Source organism: Ornithorhynchus anatinus, chromosome 1 (assembly GCF_004115215.2).
Source record: "Ornithorhynchus anatinus isolate Pmale09 chromosome 1, mOrnAna1.pri.v4, whole genome shotgun sequence".
Lineage (NCBI taxonomy): Eukaryota > Metazoa > Chordata > Mammalia > Monotremata > Ornithorhynchidae > Ornithorhynchus > Ornithorhynchus anatinus.
In genome coordinates this window covers 10,000,001-10,017,506 of record NC_041728.1, presented here as the reverse complement: position 1 = coordinate 10,017,506, position 17,506 = coordinate 10,000,001, and the positions used below count along the sequence as shown (strand labels likewise).

At 48.2% G+C, this 17,506-nt stretch overlaps 1 protein-coding gene across 1 annotated transcript in view; it reads left to right on the top strand.

The window, feature by feature from the left end:
* The window catches only part of LOC100081694 (leucyl and cystinyl aminopeptidase), a 99,670-nt gene that overhangs the window by 72,415 nt on the left and 9,749 nt on the right, over positions 1-17,506 (top strand). Inside the window, exons 8-12 of the mRNA XM_029066908.2 lie at positions 2,350-2,481; positions 6,724-6,855; positions 8,624-8,784; positions 11,013-11,101; positions 16,512-16,695. Coding sequence (XP_028922741.1) covers positions 2,350-2,481; positions 6,724-6,855; positions 8,624-8,784; positions 11,013-11,101; positions 16,512-16,695 — 698 coding nt within the window. The remainder of the gene's footprint in view (positions 1-2,349; positions 2,482-6,723; positions 6,856-8,623; positions 8,785-11,012; positions 11,102-16,511; positions 16,696-17,506) is intronic.

Genomic DNA, 17,506 nt, shown 5'->3' with positions numbered 1-17,506 from the left:
TGCTTAACAAATATTCATTCACTCAATAGTATTTATTGAGCGCTTACTACGTGCAGAGCACTGTACTAAGCGCTTGAAATGTACAAATCGGTAACAGATAATAATGTTGGTATTTGTTAAGCGCTTACTCTGTGCCGAGCACCGTTCTAAGCGCTGGGGTAGATACAGGGTAATCGGGTTGTCCCACGTGAGGCTCACGGTTAATCCCCATTTTACAGATGAGGGAACTGAGGCACAGAGAAGTCAAGTGACTTGCCCACGGTCACACAGCTGACAAGCGGCAGAGCAGGGATTCGAACTCATGACCTCTGACTCCCAAGCCCGTGCTCTTTCCACTGAGCCACGCTGCTTCTTCTTAACAGATAGAGACAGTCCCTGCCCTTTGACGGGCGCACGGTCTAATTGGGGGAGAAGGACAATAGCAATAAATAGAATCAATCAATTAATAATATTATTATTATTAATAATCAATCGATTGGTGATATATACTGAGTGCTTCATATGTGCGGAGCACTGTTCTAAGCGCTTGAGAGAGCACGGTAGAACAGAATTAGCAGACACGTTCCCTGCCCATCACGAGCCTACAGTCTAGAGGGGGAGACAGATATTGATCTGAATAAATAAGTAAATGCAGTTAGTCTTCATACTGACACTTTATGACAAAGAAGCCAGGAATTATATAGCCCAGAACCTTGAAGGACATTTAGCCACGAGGTGTTTCATGAAAGAGATAATTTAGAGAGGCGGAGAGTCCGTGTATACAGATAGAGCCACAGCGAGACAGAGAGTGTGCCGAGTTCTCCTGCAGCTTTTTCATCCCAGGGTTCCGGGGATCAGTGGGTCGGGCCTGGGGAGCTCAGTTTGAGTAGGGGGGAGGATCATTTTCTTAGTAGATGAATAACAATTTGTGAGTCGGGTTGAGGCAGTGTGGGGCAGGAGGCGTGCGCAGTTTCACCACTTGGTGGTGGCCAAGAATTAGAGAAAAAAAACCCCACATTTCCCCTCTAAAGGACTAGGTCCAACTCTGCCCCTGGAAGCCGGCTCAGCCCCAGCGGTCTCACTTAGAAGCAGCACGGCCAGTGGAAAGGGACGGGACTGGGTGTCAGGAGACCTGGGTTCTGATCCCAGCTCTGCCACTGGGAAGGGACAGGCCTGCATGTCAGGAGACCTGGGTTCTAATCCTGGCTCGGCCAGCGGAAAGGCCACGGGACCGGCTGTCGGGAGACCTGGGTTCTAATCCCAGCTCTGCCGCTAGTGCCACTGCCACTAACCCTGGGCAGGTCCCTAAATTTGTCTGTGCCTCTTGTGTCGTCCTCTGTAAAATGGGGACAAAATACCTGTTCTCCTTTCTCTAGGCCGGGAGCCTAGATTGAGACGGGGACGGTGTCCAACCTGATTATTTTGTATTTACCCTAGGGGTTGGCATTCTGCTTGGCACATCAGTCAGTCGGTGATATTTACTGAGCACGTCTACTGTCTACAGAGTACTGTACAAAGCACTTAGGAGAGCGTAGTACAATGGAATCAGTAGACACGATCCCTGTCCTCGAGGAGCTTATATAGTGCGGGGAGAGGGAGGGGACGAGGGGCAGAGAAGGAGCAGATAAGCCTGCTCTTCGCTTCCCGGGAGCGTCAGTGTGTAGGAGGAATTTTACATTCCTCAAAACGTCAGGATAGTTCCACTGGAGAGCGTCAGGGCCAGTGGAACAGGGCAAGATGAAGAAGACCCCAAGCCAGCCCACTGTGGCCTCGTGGGAATCAGGAATCAGTGCTTAGTACAGCGCTCCGCCAATTAGCACAGTGTTTTGCACATGTAAGCACTCAATAAATACTATTACTAGAAATATGGCTTCGAGTTCCAGTTCTGCCCCTTTCCTGCTGTGTACCCTTGGGTAAATCGCTCAACCTCCCTGCTCCTCAGTTTCCTTGTCTGTAAAGTGGGGATAAGATAGATAGAACACAGGCCTGGGAATCAGAAGGACCTGGGCTCTAATCCCTGCTCTTCCGCTTGTCTGCTGGGTGACCACGGACATGTCACTGAAGTTCTCTGTGCCTCAGTTCCCTCAACTGTAAAATGGGGATCAAGACCGTGAGCCCCTCGTGGGACAGGGACTGGGTCCAACCCGATTATCTCATATCTACCCCAGCGCTTAGTACAGTGCTTGGAACAGATTAAGCATTTAACAAATACCATTATTACTATTATTGTTATTATTACAGATTGGAAGCCCCATGTGGGGCAGGCATTGTGTCTGATCTCATGACCTCATACCTACCAAGGTGGGACATTGAATTCTTCATTTGTTGCAGGGCGTCTCAGCCTAATGTCTGTTATTTTTTCCCCCCCAGTATGAGGATTTCTTGAGTGCCCGATTCAAGACAATGACAAAGGATTCCTTGAATTCATCTCACCCGGTCTCCTTTCCTGTTCAGTCTTCGGAGCAGATTGAAGAAATGTTTGATTCATTTTCCTATTTCAAGGTAACTGTTAAATGCAACAGGTGGTCGGTCATTCTTGCAGTAACTGGATTGGGGTTAAGGTCAAAGAAGCCAATTGCTTTCAAGATTTGTTAAAGCTGGAGCCACTTTAGACCTCAAGTAGAAAGGGTTTCTAATAATGATCATTAATAATAATAATGTTGGTATTTGTTAAGCGCTTACTATGTGCAGAGCACCGTTCTAAGCGCTGGGGAGATACAGGGTCATCAGGTTGTCCCACGTGAGGCTCACAGTCAATTCCCATTTTACAGATGAGGGAACTGAGGCACAGAGAAGTGAAGTGACTTGCCCACAGTCACACAGCTGACAAGTGGCAGAGGTGGGATTCGAACCCATGACCTCTGGCTCCCAAGCCCGGGCTCTTTCCACTGAGCCACGGTATTTATTAAGCACTTTTACTATGTGCTAAGTGCTAAATCCTGTCAGTTCAACCTTCCCAACATTGCTAAAATCCACCCTTTCCTCCATCCAGACTGCTTCAGTGTTAATCCAACACGTGATTATTACATCAGCCTCCTTGGTGACCTTCCTGCCTCCTGTCTCTCCCCACTCCAGTCCATACTTATATCCAAGTGTATATACTATAATGTATATATTATAATGAGTGTAGTCGGAGGTCATGGGCTCTAATCTGTTACCGATTTGTACATTCCAAGTGCTTTGTATAGTGCTCTGCACATACTAAGCGCTCAATAAATACTATTGAATGAATGAATAATCCCAGTTCCACTGCTTGTCAGCTGTGTGACTCTGGGCAAGTCACTTAACTTCTTTGTGCCTCAGTTAGCTCATCTGTAAAATGGAGATGGAGACTGTGAGCCCTACATGGGACAACCTGATTACCCTGTATCTACCCCAGAACGGTGCTTGGCACATAGTAAGCGCTTAACAAGTACCAACATTATTATTATTATTATTATATATTCTGTAATTTATTGATATTAATGTCTGTCTCCCCCGCTAGACTGTGAGCTTTTTGTGGGCAGGGAATGTGTCTACCAACTCTGTGATATTATACTCTCTCAGGCGCTTAGTACAGTGCTCTGAACACTGTAAGTGCTCAATAAATACTATCGCATAATTGATTGATTGAAGCACTGGGATAGGTACATCAGATCAGACGCAGTCCCTGTCACACATGGCTCTCACGGTCTAACAGGGAGGGAGAATGGGTATTTAGTGTCCATTTTACCGCTGAAGAAACCGAGTCATATAATGGATGAGTGATTTGCCCGAGGTAACAGAGCAGGCAAGAGACAGAGCCAGCAGTAGAACCCGGGACTCCTGCTCCCGGGTCCCTGCTCTTTCCACCAGGCCACACTGCTCCTTTGGAGTTCACTGTAATCCGCCTGTTTCAAAAGGTACCTGGGAGAAGTAGCCTCCAATTAAGCTTTTTTATTGAGCGCTTACTGAGTGCAGAGCACAGTCCTAAGAGCTTGGGAGAGTTCAATACAATACTAACCCCTTGTATTGTACAACACAGACTGATGAGATGCTATTTTTGAAGGATTCTGTCAGCTCAAGGAATCATTCTATTACTGTGAATATGACTGGGTGAAAGAGATCAGAGGCCTAGAATCTCTTTTCCTGGGTATTAACCCGGACGGACAATTTCACAGCCGTCAACTATGAGTGACTTAAGATATTCTACACTCACACCTCTGTTCCTTGTTAATTTTCACTGCTTAATTGTTCACCTGGGAGATGTCGCCGCACAATAATAAATATGGTATTAAACACTTTCTATGTGCAGAGCGCTGGCGTCGGTACACGTCTGTCCCACAGTCTGTGAGTTAGGAAGAGCAGGGATCTCACTTAGGAACAGAGAGGTAAGTCGTTTGCCCCGAGGCACAGAGCAGGCTAAGAGCAGAACCTGTGTCTTCTGGTCTCATGCTCTTTCCACTGGGCTACACAGCCTCACCTTCCCTTGTTGCGTTCAACTCTCCCAAGGGTTTGGTACAGTGCTCTGCACACGGTAAGCACTCAATAAATATGATTAAATGAACAAATTAATTACTTCTTCCCCCTGTAGACCGTGAGCTTGTTGTGGGCAGGGAATGTGTCCGTTATATTGTACTCTCCCAAGCGCTTAGTACATTATTCTGTTTTCATTCATTCAGCCGTACTTGAGTGCTTGCTCTGTGCATACCACTGTAATAAGTGCTTGGAAAGTACAACGCGGCAATAAAGAGAGACATTCCCTGCTCATAACGGGCTCACAGTCTAGAGCGGGGAGAGTAAAGAGTAAAGTAAAGAAGCATCAATATAAATAAATAGAGTTATAGATATATACATAAGTGCCGTGGAGCGGGAAGGCGGGGGGAAGGGCAAAAGGAGCGAGTCGTGGTGACGCGGGAGGGAGGGGGAGCTGAGGAAAAGCAGTCAGTAACTCTGCGTGGCTCAGGGGAAAGAGCACGGGCTTTGGAGTCAGAGGTCATGAGTTCGAATCCCAGCTCTGCCACTTGTCAGCTGTGTGACTGTGGGCAAGTCACTTCACTTCTCGGTGCCTCAGTTCCCTCATCTGTAAAATGAGGATGAAAACTGTGAGCCCCACGTGGGACAACCTGATTCCCCTGTGTCTACCCCAGCGCTTAGAACAGTGCTCTGCACATAGTAAGCGCTTAACAAATACCAACATTAATTGACTGACTGCTGCCTGACATTAGCCACTGTCCAAACATTGTTTCCCAGATCTGTGCTCTGTAGGAGGGACCCCCCTCCTACTCTCTCTTTTTCTTGCCGTGGGTTGGGTTTGGATGTGTTTCATCCTGGGGCCTCAGGTCAAAGAAGCTGGTCCACGCGCCTAGCAAAATACCCACCCGGTTTCTCTTGCCCCATCATTAGCTTGGCATTAATAGAGAGGGACCGAGGTGGGCTTCCTTATAGACCAGAGCCTTTTCGGGGGTGAGGGGTGTCCGTGTGGTAGCCTCAAGTTCAGAGCTCAGACTTTGTCTGCGGAGTTCTTTCCTCTTATTCCTGTCAGGCCGGAGCCGGTTTAGGGTTCCGAGTCCCAGCATCCCTCCGGGGCTTGGGGCTTCTGGAAGGAAATGGGCTCTGGCTAATGGCAGTGTTGGGCTGAGGCCAAGCGGGGTCCAGGGAGACGGACCGTTTAGAACCCAGAGCCCCCTCTGTTTCTGAGACTCAGACGACTCCGTCCGGCCGCAGTAAACACCTGACTCCACACGTGTGCTTTCCGCCGGGCAGAGTTCGGTTTAAATTACGGTAACTGCCGCTCGTTGGTTTTTATCGCTCCTGGTTGGTTCCTATTAAAACTGCGGGCTTTGCCTGAGTTTGTCTGGCCCGGGCAGCCTAAATGGATCATTAAGAGGCCCGGGAGCTTTTTGAGGGCTTTTCCAGCTAAGAGATGCATTTGTAATATTTTTACCCTTGCCTTGTTCAGGGTCTAAGTCACGTGAGTGGGAACCACCGTGAGGGCATTCTGAAGGCATTCACTGGCTCTTCCAGAAAGTTTTCTTTTAATGGCGTTTGTTAAGTGCTCACTGTGTGACAAGGACTGTTCTGAGCGCTGGGGTAGATACAAGTTAACTAGGCCAGGTGCAGGCCCTGTCCCACATTGGGCTCATAGCCAAAGTAAGGGGGAGAGCAGGTGCACTGTCCCCATTTTGCAGTTGAGAAACCTGAGGCACAGAGAAGCTGTGACGTCCCCAAGGTCACAGAGCAACCAATTGGCCGAGCTGGGATTAGAACCCAGGTCCTCTGACTCCGAGGCTCATGCTCTATCCGCTGACTCCTTCCCTTTGCTGTTCTTAATAAGCGCTTCCTCTTTACCGAACGTTGTTCTAAGCAATCACCCGGTGCTATTTATTGAGTTCTCCTTGTCTGCTGTGTGACCTTGGGGAAGCCATTTAATGTCTCTGGTCCTCACTCTTCTCACCTGTAAAAAGGAGGATTTGCTCCCTGTTCGCCTTCCCATTAAGACTGAGGGCCCAATGTAGGACAGGGACAGTGTCCAATCTAATTGCCTTGTATATACACTAGCGCTTAGACCGGTGCCTGATGCAGGGCGAGCTCTTAAGCGATACCAAAATCTTCATCACTCTCACCAAACGAACCTTTAAATTTCTGGGTCAGATCACCCAGTCTTTCAGGTCAGAGTCCCAGGAGAAAATTGTCCACAGCCGCGCTCGGTTTTACTGATTTATAACCCTCCATGTAAGACTCACACCTCTCCACCTCTCTTCCCCTCCCTGCTGTCTGTTTTAGGGGGCCTCCCTTTTGTTAATGCTCAAGAACCATCTGCAGAACGAAGTGTTTCAGCATGCTGTGATGCTCTATTTGAAAAACCACAGCTACGCTTCCACGCAGAGCGATGACCTGTGGGATAGTTTTGATGAGGTAAGATCCTGGATTGGGGGTCAGTCAGTCAATAGGTGGCATTTATTGAGCACTTACTGTGTGCCAAGCGCCTGAGGGAGAACAGTATAACGGACTTGGCAGCCATGTTCCCTGACCACATCGAGTTTGCAGTTTAGAGGGGGAAACAGACATTAATATAAATTGTTGATTTATAGGTGCGTACGTAAGTGCTGTGGGGCTGAGGATGGAGTGAATACCAAATTCCCAGATGTCATAGATTCAAATACATAATAATAATAATAATGTCGGTATTTGTTAAGCGCTTACTATGTGCAGAGCACTGTTCTAAGCGCTGGGGTAGACACAGGGGAATCGGGTCGTCCCACGTGGGGCTCACAGTCTTAATCCCCATTTTCCAGATGAGGGAGCTGAGGCACAGAGAAGTGAAGTGACTTGCCCACAGTCACCCAGCTGACAAGTGGCAGAGCTGGGATTCGAACCCATGACCTCTGACTCCAAAGCCCGTGCTCTTTCCACCGAGCCACGCTGCACAGAGAGAGGGAGCTGGGTAAAAGAGGCCTTAATCAGGGAAAGCCTCGTGGAGGAGGTGCAACCTTAATAAGAGCAGCGTGGCTCAGTGGAAAGAGCCCGGGCTTGGGAGTCAGAGGTCATGGGTTCGAATCCCGGCTCTGCCACTTGTCAGCTGGGTGACTGTGGGCAAGTCACTTCACTTCTCTGTGCCTCAGTTACCTCATCTGGAAAATGGGGATTAACTGTGAGCCTCACGTGGGACGACCTGATTCCCCTGTATCTACCCCAGCGCTTAGAACAGTGCTCTGCACATAGTAAGCGCTTAACAAACACCAACATTATTAATAAGGCTTTGAACAGAGCAAGGGTGGTGGTCTGGCAAATAGGGTGGGGGAGGGAGTTCTAGGTCAGTACAGTGCTGTTAGTGGTAAACTCCATCCTGGGTGTCTACCCGTAATCAACCAATCAGTGCTATTTCCTGAGTGCTTATTATGTGCAGAGCACTGTACTAAGCGCTTGACCCTAAGCAGCCACTAGTATTTATTGTGCTTAGTCTGTGGGAAGCACTGTTAACCTGGGAGACCATTCTCAAGTTAGTTGACCCGATCCCTGTCCACAAGGAGCTTAGAATCTAGTGGGAGGATCGAAAATAGAAATAAATAACAGGTCGGGGGAAGGAACGGTGAATAAAGATACGAACCTAAGGGCTGTGGGGGTGAGGACCCAAGTGCATAGGTGACGCAGTAGGGGAGAAATGGTTTAGGGTGATGAGAGATGTCAGGGAAGGCTTCCCGGAGGAGATGCCGTTGTAGGAGGGCTTTAAAGGCGGGAAGAGCGGTAATCTGCCAGATGTGAAGGGGGGAATCCGGGAGGGAGGGAGGCGGCAAAGGATCGATGACGAGGGAGATATCGAGGCAGAGTAAGTTGGTCAGCATTGTAGGAGCGAAGCGTGCGAGCTGGGGTGGAGTGGGAGAGGAATGAGGATAGGTGGAGGGTGAGAACTGGTGGAGAATCTTAAAGTCAACGGTCAAGAGTGTGCAATTTCCCCCTCATTAGACTTTCCTACTCAGACACAGAGACTTCACTGACGGAAGGCGGGGGGACGCGGACGGACTGTCTCCTGCCGGCGTTCTCGTCGAGTCCGCGCGTCTGTCGGTCGCCTGGCTAAGGAAGGGAGCTGGCTGGAAGCTGAGCGAGGCCGTAGTAGCTTTATCTACTCACAGTCTTCTATTCCTGACTGAAGCCTTCCCCCATTTTTTTTGTTTTGTTTTTCCAGATCACCAGGGATACGCTAGATGTAAAAAAGATGATGCAAACTTGGACGCTGCAAAAAGGGTTTCCTTTAGTGACCGTCAGAAAGAAAGGAAAAGAACTTTTTGTGCAACAAGAGCGATTCTTTCTAAGTCCGAAGCCTGGCCCCACCTCAGCAGAATCAAGGTGGTTCACTTTTTTCCCCGCTTTCATCTGAATTCTGAGGTTTTCCTGTGGGTTTGCTTCAAGCAGTCATTCAGTTGTACTTATTGAGCGCTTACTGTGCCTGATCACCTTGTATTCCCCTCCCCCAGCACTTAGAACAGTGCTTTGCACATAGTAAATGCTTAATCGATGCCATTATTATTATTAAAGGGGGAGTCAGACGTGAGTGTATATAAATAAATTACGGATATAAATAAGTGCTGTGGGGCTGGGAGGGGGTGGTGAATAAAGGGAGCAAGTCAGGGCGAAGCAGAAGGGTGTGGAAGATGCTTCGTAATTTTAGACAGTACTGTCATTTCTTGGCAAGCCTCCCCAAAATATTTGTGTATTGTGTAGGCAGCTAGCAAAAAATAAAACAGGACCACCACTCTCTTTACCTTCAAACCTTTACTTCACATCTTTTCCAAAAGTCACATCTTTTCCAAGAGGCTTTCCCCCATTAAGTCCTCCGGCTCGCTCTCCCTTCTTCATGGTCTGTGCACTTCAATCTGTGACCCCTGGACACCGATATTTGCCCCACCCTTAACCCCATAGCACTTATATTTAATAATGTTGGCATTTGTTAAACGCTTACTATGTCCCAAGCACTGTTCTAAGCCCTGGGGTAGATACAAGATGATCGGGTTGTCCCAGGTAGGGCTCTCAGTCTTAATCAGCTTGTCAGCTGTGTGACTGTGGGCAAGTCACTTCACTTCTCTGAGCCTCAGTTACCTCATCTGTAAAATGGGGATTATGACTGAGAGCCCCACGTGGGACAACCTGATTGCCTTGTATCTCCCCCAGCGCTTAGAACAGTGCTCTGCACATAGTAAGCGCTTAACAAATACTGACATTATTATACAGATGAGGTAACTGAGGCCCAGAGAAGTGAAGTGACTTACCCAAAGTGCCGCAGCTGACAAGTGGCGGAGCTGGGATTAATGTTGGTATTTGTTAAGCGCTTACTATGTGCAGAGCACTGTTCTAAGCGCTGGCGTAGATACAGGGTAATGAGGTTGTCCCTCGTGGGGCTCACGGTCTTAATCCCCCTTTTACAGATGAGGTCACTGAGGCACAGTGAAGTTAAGTGACTTGCCCACAGTCACACAGCTGACAAGTGGCAGAGCCGGGAACCCATGACGTCCAACTCCCAAGCCCGTGCTCTTTCCGTTAAGCCACACCGCCTCTGTGTTGAAGATCATCGTCAGATCACAGTCGCTATCTCACATGAGACTCACAGTCTTGAGAGGGAAGGAGGGAGGGAGCGAGGGAGGGTAGATGTTTTCTTCCCATTTGACTGATGTAGAAACTGAGGGATAGAGACGTCAAGAGGCTGACCCGAGTCCCCCAGGACGGGTGAGTGGCAGAGCTGGCATTTAGAACTAGGGGCTCCTGACCCCCCAAGTCCAAGCTCTCTTCACCATCCACCATCTTACTTGGACTGTAAGCCCATCAAAGGGCAGGGACCGTCTCTATCTGTTACCGATTTGTACGTTCCAAGCGCTTAGTACAGTGCTCTGCACATAGTAAGCGCCTAATAAATACTATTGATTGACTCCACAAGGTGAAATAGAGTACGTCTGACATACTAAAAGAAAGGAAGCCATGACCAGAGACCCAAACAGCATTGGAGACGTCGCATGGCGTAGTGGGTAGAGCACGGGCCTGAGAGTCAGAAGGTCATGGGTTCTAATGCCAGCTCCGCCACTTGTCTGCTGCGTGACCGTGGGCAAGTTACTTCACTTCTCTGGGCCTCAGTGACCTCATCAGTAAAATGGGGATAGGGACTGTGTCCAACTCGATTTGCCTGTATCCACCCCAGCTCTTAGTACAGTGCCTGGCACAGAGTAAGTGTTTAAAAAATACCATCATCATGAGTAATAGTAGTAGTAGTAACTTTTGAATGGGTCAGGATGGCCAAGGTGATATTGGTTTTCCAAAAAAAGTCATTTCAATTAATCTGTCCTACTTATTTATTGATCATTTATTGATACGTCTGTCGTTTCCTGGACGAATGGCTCACGTCCTAGGCTGTTGGCACGCGGAGGTGGGCCTTGGGTGTTGGACTTTTCAGGAGAGTGGCGTGCGGTGGAGCTGGGACGGATGGTGCCGGGGTGAGGGGGGACGTTAGTTCTCCGGGGTCCCGAGGCACTGTTGAATGGTTTGCGTGGTCTGCCGGGGATTTATGGATTTGTTTCTTCTCTCCCCAGTCACCTGTGGCACATCCCGCTCACCTACATCACCAGTAACTCTAGCGTTTTCGATCTTCCCCACGTGGCATTGTTGGACAAAAAGTCAGGTAAAAAGATGTAATTGTAATACTGCAGACTGATCGTAGCATTCCTTCAGAGGAACTTGAAATTTTCATTTATCGTGTTGAGGAGCAGTGTGGGTGAATGGAAGGAGCAGGGGCCTTGGATTCAGGAGATCTGGGTTCTAATCCCAGCTCGGTCATTTTACCTGCTGGGTGACCTTGGTCAAGTCATGTAGCTTCTCTGGGCCGTTTCCAGTTTCCTCAAGGTGATGTTGCAAAATCTACGCTTCACTGGTGGAGCACTTGTTATGCTCCACTAACCCGTGACTTAGTGGAAAAAACATGGGCTTTGGAGTCGGAGGATGTGGGTTCCAGTCCTGGCTCTGCCACTTGTCTGCTGTGTGACCTCTGGCAAGCCATTTAACTTCCCTGTGCCTCATTTGCCTCATCTGTACAATGGGGATTAAGACTGTGAGCCCCATGTGGGACAACCTGATTACCCTGTATCTACCCCAGACTTAGAACAGTGCTTGGCAAATTCCATAATTATTATTATTATTATAAAATGGGGATAAGATGGCTGTTCTCCTTCTCCCTTACAATCAGTGGCAGAGCACTGTACTAAGCGCTTGGGAGAGTACAATCCCAGCTCTGCCTCTTGTCAGCTGTGTGACTGTAGGCAAGTCACTTAATTTCTCTGTGCCTCAGTTACCTCATCTGGAAAATGGGGATTAACCGTGAGCCTCACGTGGGACAACCTGATTACCCTGTATCTACCCCAGCGCTTAGAACAGTGCTCTGCACATAGTAAGCGCTTAACAAATACCAACATTATTATTATTATTATTATTATTATTATTATTATGAGACGTAGTGGTCATGTTCCCTGTCCACAGCAAACTTAGTCTCAAGAGGAGAAAGACATTACTATAAATAAGTAATTTACAATTTATAATATAAAGCTGTTTACAAAAGTGCTGTGGGATTGAGGATGGAGCAAATATCAAGTGCTCAAAGGGTACAGAGTCAAGTACATAGATGATGCTGAAAGGAGAGCGACCCAGGGAAAAGCGGGTTTAATCAGGGAAGGCCTCTTGGAGGAGATTTGACCTTAAAAATGCTTTGAAGCTGGGAGGAGAGGTGGTCTTGCGTATATGGAGGAGGGAGGGAGATCATTCAGTAGTATTTATTGAGCGCTTACTATGTGCAGAGCACTGTACTAAGTGCTTGGAATGGACAGTTCGGCAACAGAGATGATCCCTGCCCAATGACAGGCTCACAGTCTAATCGGGGAAGACAGACGGACAAAAACAAGACAGCGTAATCATGATAAGTAGAATCAAGGTGAGGTGCACATCATTAACAAAATAAATAGTGTAATAAAAATATATACGAATGAGCACAGTGCTGAGGGGAAGGGAGAGGGGGAGGAGCAGAGGGAAAGGGAGTTTAGCTGAGGGGAGGTGAAGGGGGGAAGGGGGAGGGGCAGAGGGGAGCAGAGAGGGAGCAGAGGGAAAGGGGGAAGCTCAGTCTGGGAAGGCCTCTTGGAGGAGGTGAGCTCTCAGTAGCGTGCCAGACCCGTGGCTCAGTGGAGTGAAGGGGGCGGAAGCCAGATTGGAGGTGATCAAGACGAGAATTGAAAGAGAGGAAGAGGAGACAGTGGGTCTCAACAACTGTCAAGAAGTTTGAAGAGGAATAGTAGGAGGGAGATGGGGCGAAAACTGGAAGGAGCTGGGGGGTCAAGGGAAGGTTATTTTAGTATTGGGATAGAAGCCAGTGGAAAGTGAACAGTTGAAGATGGTAGTCTAGGAGGGAAGAAAGAGTTGGGGGTTGGGAGGGAGGGTTTTAAAAAGGTATGAAGGGATGGGATCAGAAGCATGGCTGAAAGGGGGAGATTTAGAGAGGAAGCGAGAGATCTCTTATTAAGTGACTGCAGGGAATATAGGGAGAGTCGAAGAGGATGGAGGAAAAAGGGGGGATTGGAAAGGAGGAGGGGACACTTTAGGGAGATCTTGCCTGATGGTTTCAGTTTTGTTAATGAAGTATGTGACCAGGTCATTAGGGGAAAGATGGGATCAGGGGGACAGAAGGTTTAAGGAGGAAGCGTCTGGAACAGCTGGTGGAGGCAGTGGCTATGGGAAAGTACTGTATATCAGATTTGGGAGACATGTTCCTTGCCTGCAAAAGGTTTACAGTCTAGAGGGGGAGACAGACATAAAATAAATAACGGATGTGGGTGTAAACGCGGAGGGTACAGATCCAACCGTGAGGGTGACGTAGAAGGGAGAGGAAGTAGGGGAAATGAGTCGGCGATGGCTGGTATCGGGGGTTGGATCGCACCCATTTTGCTGATGTTGGGGGTCTTTAGTTGCCCGAGTGAAACCCTGTGACACCGTATCTGTGTTTCAGAAACAGAGAGCCCTGTATTTCCCTATACCTTAGTCTGAGCAGCAGACCCTTATTAATGGTCAGAAATGACTCTTGGATTTTACAGAGTAAAGATAAGGTAAATGGTCCTTTAAGTAATAAACTGTCTTGAAACTAATCTTGACACGAAGCAAGAATTTTCCAGCTTATCCCTTCCAGATGTTATGGAAGTGACTTGGGCCAAGGCCCGTACGGGCATTCGTGTGAATATTTGGATCCTGGATCTCAGCCCTGTCTTCCCTGGCAAACTGGCAAAGGCCGCGAGATGCCACGGGCTCAGCAGCTTCTGTGAGGACTCCACTGGCTCCCGGCCCCATTTCGCTAGCCTGAAGTCCCAGTTGAGAGAGTCCAACATTTCAGCTTAGAGACACAGCATTCCCAGGTTGATAGAGCATAGGCCTGGGAGCCAGGAGACCTGGGTTCTAATCCTGGTTCCACCACTTGTCTGCTGTGTGACTTTGGGCCAATCCTTTCACTGTGCCTCAGTTCCCTCATCTGTAAAATGGGGATGAGGTAACTGTTCTCCCTTTCCTTTAGACTGTGAGCCCTGTGTGGGCCAGGGATCGGGTCTGTTATGGGCAGGGAACGTGTCTGCTAATTCTGTTGTATTGAACTCTCCCAAGTGCTAGATACAGTGCTCTGTACTTAGTAAGAGCTCAATAAATGCCATTGATTGATAGATTATTCTGATTGTATACATCCCAGGGTTTAGAACAGTGCTTGACACATGGCAAGCCCCTAAAAAATACCCTAGTTACTAATATTATTATTTAGCATGAGGGCGGGCGTGGAAGGGGAAGATGAGACTCGGGCGAGACAGGCAGGATTAGAACACGGGCAGACAGGACAGCATCTCTTGTGAGCCCTTGGGCCTTGTCAGAAAATTGGGATGAGCATATGGTTGGATGAGCCAAGGATAATCGTAACACAAATATTAATTGTGGTATTGAAGTGCTTTCTATGTGCCGAACACTGTACTAAGATTTGGGGTAGTTACAGTGCGAACAGATCAGAGACGCGATCTCTGACCCACATGCAGTCTCAGTCTGAGAGAGAGGGAGAGCAGCTAGTTAATCCCTTTCCTACAGATGAGGAAACTGAGGCACAGAGAAGTAAAGTGAGTTGTATAAGGTCTCACCCAGCAGGCAGATTTCCTCATCTGTAAAGTAGGGATTAAATACCCATTTTCCCTCCTACGTAGACTCTGAGCCACATATAGGACTGGGACTGTGTTTAACCCCAGTTGTCTTGTATGTACCCGGGTGATTGTTACACTTCTTGACACAGTACAGTGCGTGCAGATCAGAAACGGTTACTGTCCCTTATGAGCTCCTAGTCTGTGGAGAGGAAGGGAGAACAGGTATTTTAGTCCCTGTTTTACAGATGAGGAAATTGAGGCACAGAGAAGCTTAGTATTAATAAAAGTGGTATTTGTTAAGCACTTAACTATGTGCCAAACACTGTACTAAGCCCTGGAGTGGGTACAAACTCTCTCCCCCTTCCTTCTTCCCTCCCTAACAACCATCTTCAACTATTTGTTCTCCAGTGGCTTCTTACCCACTGCTTTCAAACGTGCCCATGTTTCTTCTATCCTAAAGAAAAATCTCCCTTGACCCCATGGCTCCCTCCAGTTATCTCCCCATCTCCCTTCTACCATTCCTCTCCAAACTCTATGAGCGAGTTGTCTACCCCCGCTGTCTCAAATTCCTCTACTCCAGTTCTCTCCTTGACCCCCTCCAATCTGGCTTCTGTCCCCTTCACTCCACACACAGACTGCCCTCTCAAAGGTCACCGATGATCTCCTTCTTGCCAACGGCCAGAATACAGTGCTCTGCACACAGAAAGTGCTCAATAAATGCGATTGAATGAATGAATGAATAAACGGCCTCTACTCCATCCTAATCTTCCTCGACCTCCCAGCTGCCTTCAACACCGTGGACCACTCCCTTCTCGTGGAAACATTATCCAACCTTGGCTTCGCCGACTCTGTCCCCTCCTGGTTCCCTTCTTATCTCTCTGGCCGTTCATTCTCAATCTTCTTCACGGGCTGCTCCTCTGCCTCCCGTCCCCTAAATGTGAGGGTCCCTCAGGTTCAGATCTGGGTTCCCTTCTATTCTCCACTTACACCCACTCCCTTGGCGAACTCATTTGCACACATGGCTTCACCTGAACAACCTTCAACTGCATCTCTCTCTCCATCTCCAGCCCTGATCTTTCTCCCTCTCTGCATCTCACATTTCCTGTTGCCTTCAAGACATCTCTACTTGGCTGTCCTCCCGTCACTTCAAGCTTAACGTGTCCAAAGCAGAACTCCTTATTTTCCCACCTAAACCCCGTCCTCCCCCTGACTTGCCCATCATTGTAATAATAATACTAATGTTGGTATTTGGTAAGCGCTTCCTATGTGCAGAGCACTGTTCTAAGCGCTGGGGGAGATACAGGGTAATCAGGTTGTCCCACGTGAGGCTCACAGTTAATCCCCATTTTACAGATGAGGTAACTGAGGCACAGTGAAGTGACTTGCCCACGGTCACACAGCTGACAAGTGGCAGAGCAGGGATAACTAGATGACACCACCATCCTTCCTATCTCACAAGCCTGCAACCTTGGCGTTATCCTTGACTCCTCTCTCTCATTCAACCCACATGTTCAATCCATCGGTAAATCCTGTCGGTCCCACCTTCATAAGTAGGTGGGGAAAACGGTATTGAGGTGTTTAACAATACTATTACCGTAATTTTTTCGTTATTGTTATTAAGTTTCCTTGCTCAGTCAACTTCAGAAAAATGATAATGAATGCGGTAAATGTTTGTCTGCTAAACTGTCATTTGTGGTAAGGGTGAAGGTTTCCTGAGTTGGAACCCTACAACTGATTTCCTGGAAATAATGCTCATTAGGTGTATATAATGATATATATATATATATATATATTTATTGTATGGCTCGATGTCGAGTTTGACCCCACACGTACCTGCATTGACAGCATTCTGTCTTCCGTCTCTGCCGTCTTTCTCGGGGACGGGTTTAGATATCCTCAACCTGACAGAGGAGGTGAAGTGGGTGAAGTTTAACGTCGCCATGAGGGGCTACTACATCGTGAACTACGCGGAGAGCGAGTGGGACGCCCTCATTGAGCTGCTGAGAGCCAACGCCAGCGCTCTGGGAGACCAGGACCGTGCCAGCCTCATCAATAACATCTTCCAAGTCGCAGGGTAACAGCAACCCGCTGTGGTGTCTCTTGATTCTTTTTGTGGTGAACATGGATTCACCTCCCATATGAGTCCGGTGAGGCTCACCCGACTCCACATCCAGGTCGGCGTGGCCTAGTGGATGAAGCACCCGCTGGGAAATCAGGGGACCTGGGTTCTAATCCTGTTCCGCCACTCGCCTGTTGTGTGACCTTGAGCAATTTGGATGACTTCTCCAGGCCTCAGTTTCTTCATCTGTAAAATGGGGGTGAAATGCCTGTTGTTCTTCCTCCTTAGACTATGAGTCCCATTTGAGATGGGGACTTCTGTCCAACTTGATTACTGTTCCGTTCACAATTACAGCTTGTGCTTAGTACAGTGATTGGCACATAGTAATCTCCTAATACCACACAATTATTATCATCGTTATTAGTTGTAGTAGTCGAGTCGAACTCCAGCTAGCAATGGACTTGCCTCACTCTCCTGAACGGAGAAAGTACTGTCTTGTAGTGTCCTCTTGGATTTGGAGATGGCCATTTTCAGTCGGTCAATCTATTAATCGTATTTATTGAGCACTTACTGTGTGCAGGGCACTGTACTTGTGGCTCAGTGGCAAGAGCATGGGCTTGGAAGTCCGAGGTCATGGGTTCGAATCCCCGCTCTGCCACTTGTCAGCTGTGTGACTGTGGGCAAGTCACTTCACTTCTCTGTGCCTCAGTTACCTCATCTGTAAAATGGGGATTAAGACTGTGAGCCTCACGTAGGACAGCCTGATGACCCTCTATCTCCCCCAGCGCTTAGAACAGTGCTCTGCACATAGTAAGCGCTTAACAAA